At 40.6% G+C, this 8,651-nt stretch overlaps 1 protein-coding gene across 3 annotated transcripts in view; it reads left to right on the top strand.

Annotated features, from left to right (window-relative positions):
• Positions 1–8,651, top strand: part of amot (angiomotin) — a 61,918-nt gene that overhangs the window by 9,666 nt on the left and 43,601 nt on the right. For all 3 annotated transcript variants that reach the window (XM_019876232.1, XM_019876231.1, XM_019876230.1), the window contains exon 3: positions 4,641–5,208. In XM_019876232.1, coding sequence (XP_019731791.1) covers positions 4,641–5,208 — 568 coding nt within the window. The remainder of the gene's footprint in view (positions 1–4,640; positions 5,209–8,651) is intronic.

The following is an 8,651-nucleotide window of genomic DNA, read 5'->3' as shown; positions in this document are numbered from 1 at the left end:
GCAAGCGAGCATTTGCTCTGGAGCAAATTTACGCCAGTTGCGTTCACACGCGCACATTTGCTTCGGTGCTGCTTCGCAAACGAGCATTTGCTTCGGAGCAAATTTTTAAACCACCTCCCTGAGGTGGATCAAATTTAATGCGCACTAGGCTGTTGAGCGGCGCTACGTCGAAGTAAATTTGCACGTGTGAACGCTCCACTGGCGTAGAGTCGGTGCAGCGTCGGAGTAAATCTTGTCGTGTGAACGGGGCTATTGTCAGGTGTGCCGTGGGAAATTATACAATATGGATGCCTGTGTGGTCGATCGCCTGGAAGAGTAATCATGTAATACTCTTCCATACCGGTAGGGAGCAGCAGCAGCAGCTAGGAAATTGCCTTATGCTTCGAGACAAGCGAAGTTTCCGACGCGAGGCAATACAATCTTTCATTTAGATTTACGTTTACTGGAGATGCAACGGCACCAATGTTCCCTCTAAGCTGTGAAGCTGTGCACTGGTCGCACACTCACAAGAAAACCTATCCAGCACAGTGAACGCACTGCAAATGAATTAGATATGTAACTTTTTTTTGGATCAATTTGCTGTGGAATTCAGTGAGTGACAGGTGTCCAGCCAATCACACGATTGGCTGGACACCTTGACAGTACTTGCGCATGTTCTCTGCTCCATTACATAACAGTGCGGTGGCGATCAGTGACGCTAATGCTAATCCTTTATCATGGCGAAATGACCGGGCAGTGAACGTGATACGTCGACTCCCCAAACCAAAATAAGAATAAACTGCGGTTCTTTTAAGTTGGAATGGCTGTCGGAGTATGTGCAAATAGAAGAATAAGCAGTGAAACTGGGGGAGATATTTTCTTTTTCGAGTGAGAAAGGTCTGTTCTGCAAAACATGCAGCAAAATTAAAGCTGTAAGCAAATTTTCCGATGGAAAAATCAATGGAAGCTGGACTACCTCAAGCGAAACATTCAGCAGAAAAGTCATTTGAATGATGTTGGAATTATACAAAGACTCAAGATGGGAAAAGCGATTGGTACAATACTGCGGGGAGAGCACAAACGACCGGGAGAAAAAGAACCAGCTGTCACACAGAAAAAAAAATCCGACCCTGAGCAAGTTAAAGTTCTAATTGACGATATTTTACTTGCCATTAAAACAAATGCGCCAAATATTGGATTGATGTTGATTTGATTCCTATTCAATGTGTTATTGCGTTAATTTTCAATGTTAAAAAAACGCTTACAGTAACTATATATATAAAAAAAATGCTGAAAACTTTTTATTCCATACCTTCGATAAAAGCATCACAAAGGGAGGACTTCCATCTACCATGTCACAAGTACTAATCAACCTAATTCCTAAAACGTTTACCCTTTGGTATGTAGTACATCTGCTGATTGTCCACAAGTGTCTTTGTCTCAACAGTCCTCTAACAATGTTGTTCAGATGATGAAATTCTACCAAGAGCTCCTCAAACTCTATCGTAATTGCAATGAATTGATGCCGTAATTTTTTTTTTTTTATTCCAATGAATTGATCAGGAGAAAGTTCATTCCAAGTCCAATCGGTTGATCAGGAGAAGGTTCTCTGACTTCTGTTCGTGCAGTTTGCTGCTGGTCTGACTGACGCACATCTACTCTATTTTATCCAGATCGTGAGTCATCCACTTGAGTCCGTTCATGCTTTTGAAGACTGATTTAATCACTAACAAACAAACAATAAACATACAATATGACACGGTCAGAGAACCGTGTGTCTCAGCAGCTTAACATTTCCGACCTGAACTTTTTCTCCCACAATGCCCAAGATGAAAGCCTCTTATTGGACACTATGTGTGATCAATAAAGACAGGATAATAATGACATAACAAACATAACAAACATAAATAGTTGCCCGAGTAGGCAGCCGTAAGCAAGTGCTCTCATGAGCCTTGCTTTTTTTGTTATTTTTCACAGCCCCGCTTTGTTCAGCGGAGAGATCGGTGCTGTTGAACGGTCTGCGGCTGGATGGATGCATGGCTTGAGGAGCCGACGATGAGAAGAAAGGAGCGTTAGCGCGGAGCGCCGATGCGGATTTGGAACTGAAAGTCGCGGCTTGGAGTTTGAAACGGATTACGTGGGACAGTAGAAGTGAACTATAAAACTCTTTTCGTCAATGGATGCTACAGCTTCGTGTTTGCTTTCAAAACTTAGCTTGTAGCAGACGTGTGCACATTTTCAGCATGACGTCTCTGATCCACTGGTGAAAGGACACTTTGATCCTCTCCTCTTTCATCTATAACTGCTTCAGACAACAAAGTGTATGCAGAAAAGTGGTGAAGATTGCTCGACCGTCTTGTGTCCTATGTGTTGTATTGTGTTATTTTTGTTATTTTGACTTCAAAATGGCGCTGCGAGAGTGGCTGCCTTTCCAGCAGCTCCTATATTTTGTTGTTCTACTTCTTCCTTTCATAACTTTGCTGCTGTGAATTGGGAATTTCTCCATTGCGAGACTAATATAGGTTTTCTTCTTCTTCTTATTATTATAACACTTAATTGTTAAAATAAGCTTTTTTCACATTTTCAGGTAGTGGTGTGCCGCGGGATTTTTTTCAATGAAAGAAATGTGCCTTGGCTTGAAAAAGATTGAAAGACACTTAGATAAATAGCTCATGCAGATCAGGTCATGTTAACAAAGGCCCCTTAGTTGTTTTCAATTTGACAAGATGGGGGGTTGTAACTTGACTCATGTGATTACATCTTCTCAATATGTCGAACATTTGATGAGAGGGCAGACCTGAAGACATCTTCAAACTTATTTTTCATTGTAGTGGTAGCACCACCTACTGTTTTTCTCCTAGCAGGTTGAGCAGATTTGCCCCATATTTGCTCTGAAGAGTGTTTAGTCCTTCATGATGTCGCAACATGAACTTTCGCTGAATTTTCGCGAAACACTGTTGCCATAGCAATGTACACCAATAAAACACCTATTGTGGGGGTCTAAACATGCATGTAAAATTTGCGCACACATAAGGCCTGGAAAAATCCTCAATCATTTTTCAGTTCAATGTGAAATGAACAAACAATTGCTCAGTAGCGCCCCCTAGAAATTTTAAACAAAGCAGCCTTAGTTGTACGTTTCACCTACATTTAAATTTAGTGGTTTATGTAACCGCCCAATACCTGCAAAACAGTCTCTTTGAGTCATATGCTAAACTTAATAGGAATGCTCCAATTTTGACTTTAAAATTCTTCCTTGCCTTGACTACAAGCCCAATAATACAGTGCGTTTTGTGTATGTGTCAAATACAGAAATAGCACCCGTTACTGAGACTGCGCCCAACAATACGGTGCGTCACATGGTCGTGAAAATATGATATATATTATTCGATGGTAAGCAAACTCCTTCTTACAAATTAGGCACAACACTCTCCTTTTATCAATTGTGCCGTCAGAGCGTTTTTCGAATGTAAATTTTCCATTCGTTGGGCCGACAACTCCTCACCGCTGCTTACCTGGCCCTCCCAACTCCAATGGGAGCCTATCAGCTTCTTCATAATGACAGCCAATCAATGTACGCTTCGGGCTGTGACTGACAGTTGTTTCCCCACCATCAACAACTCGAACACAGGAAGCCAAAACATAAAAAGGGATATTATAAAAATGCAACCCACCTTCAGAAACAATAAAGTCAGAGGTTAAAATGTATATTAATGCGATTAAAAAACATAACCCGCTCAATATGATTGTAATTAATTATTCACAATTAATCAGTACCAGCCAATTCTGGACCAAGTCTGAAAAGACGTTTAAAAACGTCTTTGGGAGTGAATGAGTTAACACGATAATTTGACACCTCTAATCAAAATATAGTCACATCTTGGGCCTAAATTTTCATAAAAATTACCGATGATAACTTGGCCCATTTCAACCACCACAACATGCAGTTAGCCATCAAGTTATATCTACAACCCGGGGAAAAAAAAACATCTTCTCTGAAGTTTTCATGTTTACTATGTTATTTGGGCTCCAACGTCCCTTCCATGTGTACGTATGCGCGACGTATGTAACAGGACAGCTGCAAAACACAATGTGATGTCATGGCTAACTACTCTGGAGTGTGACTAAGAGATTTTTGTGCTGCTCAGCCACATTGGCTAAGAGGTTTAATGACCAAGAAGCAACCCTGCTTTCTAAAAATTTTTGATTTTATATCAGTTTTATTTTTCTTGAAATTACAAGGGAATGGACTACATCTGTTCAAATATTTAGAGCCCTTGAAAATGGAGGTAATGCAATGACAAGAAATGGTTGTGATTCCATCAGGTAAATAACATATATTTACACTTTACAAATTCGGTGGAGTATGAAGGCAAAATAACAAATGGCTTTGTCCAAATACCTTTGGACCTAATTGTATTTGTTTACCAAAAAAGTCATTTACAAATTCCTAACTGTGACCAATTTGTGATTTATTTGGGGGGGTTGGGGAAATACTATTTGTCACATTGTTTAATTATTTCAATTCTATTTTCTTTTTAACTGTATATGCACAGTTTGTATTGAGAGCAAAAAAATGCAAGTGTTAGATTCCAAGATTCTGTGGAAATAAGTTTAAGAGAGCTGTGTTAACACAAACATTGTTCCTTTTCGCTCCTCAGGTCAACTAAGGAGGGTTCAGTTACTTTCCAGAAGTCCCTTCACCACCACAGCCCCACCTCTTCGATCACCTCCGTTGGTTCTTTGTCCCGGGCCCAATCTACTACTCTTTGTAGTTTACCGAGTGCCTTCCATGCCCCTTATTCCTCCCACCTGTCTGTCCCTCATCAACAGCCACATAGTCATGGTGAGACCTTCCGCAGCATGGGGATTCGCAATCTACAGGGTCCTGTTTCCCAGTTTGGCGAGACTTTCACACCGATGCCGATTGACCCAACACCACAAAGATGTCATGGTTTCCCCAATGACTCCTTGCCATCGATTCACAATAAGCAGGAACAGACTCATCAATATCCACAACAGCATTCTCATAGTCTGCCCCTTCCCCAACCTCAACCTGTTGTCCAAGCCCGGCATTTTCCCCATCTGCATTCTTACTCCCACCTGCAGGAGCAGTCCTTTGAAATGATGGCACACGCTCAGCAGAAAATGGACATGCTGAATGAAGAGAACAGAGTTCTGAGGCAGGAGATAGATGCCTGCCGTGATAAAGTCACCAAGCTCCACAAGGTAACATCAGAGCTAGTGATGGGCAAGTTGTGTCATTAAGGCTGTCCAGCCCATTGCTTCGGCAAAAGGTTCACTAATAGCCCTAATTGAAATGATTAATGCTGCCATCTGGTGTTCAAATTGACATAATACAGCATCTTCGACAAGATTTACTTTGGCACAATTGGGTATCACACCATGCAATGTGAACGTAGCCCTTGAAACAATAACGCAAAACGGTGCCGTGAAAAAGCATTTGCCCCCGTCCTGATTTCTGTGTTCTTTGTGTATTTATCACACACCAAGGTGTTCATCAAACCAATTTTAATACTCACAGAGACAACCCAAGGAAATGCAAAATGCTGTTTCTAAATGGCAATTTAATTTCTTAAGGCACATACAAAAAAAAAAAATCCAAACCTACCCGCCCCTATGTGAAAAAGTAATTGCCCCCTGAACCTAGTAATGGGTTGTGCCACCCTTGGTTGCAATACTGTAACTGAAATCAAGCGTTTGCGATAATTGGTGATGTTGTCTTTTTTTTGTTTAGTTTTTTTTTCTGGGGGGGGGGGCCCACTCTTCTTTGCAGAATTGCTTCAACAAAACCATCTTGGAGGGTTTTATAGCATGAACTGCCCAATTAAGGTCACACCACAGCTTCTCAATTGGATTAAAATCCAGATTTTGACTTGGCCACTCCAAAGCCTTTTTTTTTTTTTTTTTTTTTTAGCCATTCAGAGGTGGACTTGCTGGTGTGTTTTGGATCATTGTCCTGCTGCATAATCCAAGAGCGCTTGAGTTTCACTCACAGTGCTATTTTAGAAACCTGCCTTGGGACTACGGCTAAAAACTAGCATTTATGCTAAATCCGGCGCATTTACACCGTTTAGTCTTGCGTTGATATACTGTCCTAATGCATTGAATAAATAACTAAATAAATCAGCAAGTCACTAAATAAATAAAAATAAAATTGAGTTTGAGAGCGCAAACTGTATGTCACATTTTCACCTTCAAGATTTTCTGGTGGACAGCAGCAATGAATTCTCATTGTCCCATCAATCAGCAAGTTGTCCTGGTCCTGAGGTAGAAAAGCAGCCACAGACCACTACACTGCCACCACCATGCTTCACTGTTGGCATGATGGTCTTTTTATCAAATGCTGTGCCGTTTTTAACCCAGACTTAATGGGCCACGTTTTACAAAAAGTTGAACTTTTGACTAATTAGTCCAAAAGTGAGACGAGCCTTAGTGTTCTTTTTGGACAGCAGTGGTTTTCGCTTGGGAACTCTCCCACGGATGCCATTTTTGGCCAGTGTCTTTCTTATGCGTGAGTCATGAACACTGACTTGAACTGTGGCCAGTGAGGTCTGGAGTTCTCTGAATGTTGTTCTCGGTCCTTTTGCAATATCCTGGATGAGTCGTCGTTGCATTCTTTGAGTAATTCTAACTGGTCGACCACCCCGGGGAATGTTTTAACTGTTCCCACTTTTTTTCATTTGTGGATACAGTAATGGCTCTGACAGTGTTTCGCTGAATCCCCAGAGTCTTGGAAATGGCTTTGTAACCTTTTCTAGACTAATAGATTTCAATAATTTATTTTCGAATTTCTTGAATTTCTACGAATTGTGGCATGATGTGTTGATTTCTTGAGATCTTGTTACTGACTTCACTTTGACTATATGTTTGATTTCTTGATTTCACAAATGTGGTGCTAGGGTGGTGCTTGTGAATTGAACTCAGCTTTCCTAAAACTGTCGTTTGTCAAGTTACTTTGTGATTTAACAAGGGGAGGTGGGGGGGGTACATCGGCACAGGCAGTTTTTGGATTTTTTTTTTTTTCCCTAAAAATTGGCATTTAGAAACTGCATTTTATATTTCCTTGGGAATTCTCTATTGTGATGATCTTAAAATTGGTTTGATGAACTGAAACTGATGTGACAAATATGCAAAGAACACAGAAATCAGTACGGCGGCAAATACTTTTTCACAGCACTGTAAGTGCTGACAGAAGCAATTTTCGACCGAACCCTGGACTATCACAAATTCAAAAAGCAAAGATAAGGAACGGTTTGGGGCGGAGGGGGAGGAGGAGCAATGGGCAGTAGTATATCAATTTATTATTTTTTTGTGTAAAATGTTAAATGATAAATGGGCTGTCACTTTTACATTATAGCACTTTTCTACCTTTGGTCCTCAAAGCGCTTTACACTTTCCTCATTTACCTACTGATGACGCAGCATCAGGAGCAACTGGGGGTTCAGTATCTTGCTCGAGGACACTTTGACAAGGTCGCAAAGACCGGGAATTGAACCCCCAACCTACAGGTTGGGCGAAGATCGATGTTCCAAACTGTTTCTAAATGAATAAAATTGCGTGCTGTTACCCATGTTTGTTGACAGTCCTAAAATAGAGGTGACGAAATGTAAAAAAAGAAGTGCATTAAAAATAATGATGATGGAATGACGAACTAACGGACTAATGTACTGGACCGGCCTGAAATAACAATGGACTGATGATGACCGACTTTCGGGTCTGCTTGCTGGCAAATGACAGAAAGTTCACTGACACAACCTATATTGGAGCTTAAAGCCCCAATCCCACTGAGCGGCGAACATTTGCAAGTGCTTCAGAATGTAGCGAATGTTGTGTTCTCGTCAGGGTTCATCAGGGTTTGTTCAAAGTCTCAAATATTCGCCAGTCACCAGACATTGGCCTGTACTTTACGTCTCTCAACAGTATTTTGAAGAGGCTCAATATTTCCTTGGATTCCTTTCAAGACAAGTAAAAAACAATAAAACTGTTGGTGAACATCTGGCGAACGTTTGCCGAACGTTTTGCGAACGTTTGCGACCTTGAACAAACCATTATGTGAACACGCATATGTTAATGTCATAAATATTCCCCCTTCAGTTTTATAGGGGCTGAAGCAAATAGTAAATCTTACGATTAGTTAATCGTAATAAATATGTCCTGTCTAGAATGAAGTCCACTGATATGCTCTGTGTGGTTTTAAATGTGAGGATAGACAACAAAAATGATTAAGATTCTAAAATGATCAACTGAAAACTAATACATTCTACAAAGTAGTTTCCTTGCTCTGTCTGTATCATCAACCAAAAGGCATATAACGAAACACTACCTTTTATACAATACAACTTTGTTAAAATAGCACAGCTGCAACAGGGCACTTTGCAAATAATTACAACAAAATAAAGTGAGAACAGTAAATTAAAACACAAATGAATGATACTAACACATATACAGTAGGCATCAGACAACAATAAAACAATGTCAGTTTTCTGTGGCGTCCAAAGCTAAAGAAAAAAGATGTCTTCAAAGGAGTTTTTAATAAAGACAGAGTCTAACATTTAATGGATGGTCATTACAGAGGGAAGGTTCAGCAACAGAAAAGGCTTGATCCTCTCTGGGGCTCTGCTTAGTTCTGAGTTCCTCCAGTAGCCCCT

This window comes from Hippocampus comes, unplaced genomic scaffold (genome assembly GCF_001891065.2).
Source record: "Hippocampus comes isolate QL1 unplaced genomic scaffold, H_comes_QL1_v1.1 scaffold119, whole genome shotgun sequence".
Classification (NCBI taxonomy): Eukaryota; Metazoa; Chordata; class Actinopteri; order Syngnathiformes; family Syngnathidae; genus Hippocampus; species Hippocampus comes.
Note: the sequence above shows the minus strand (reverse complement) of the source record. Positions and strands in the feature narration are given on the sequence as shown.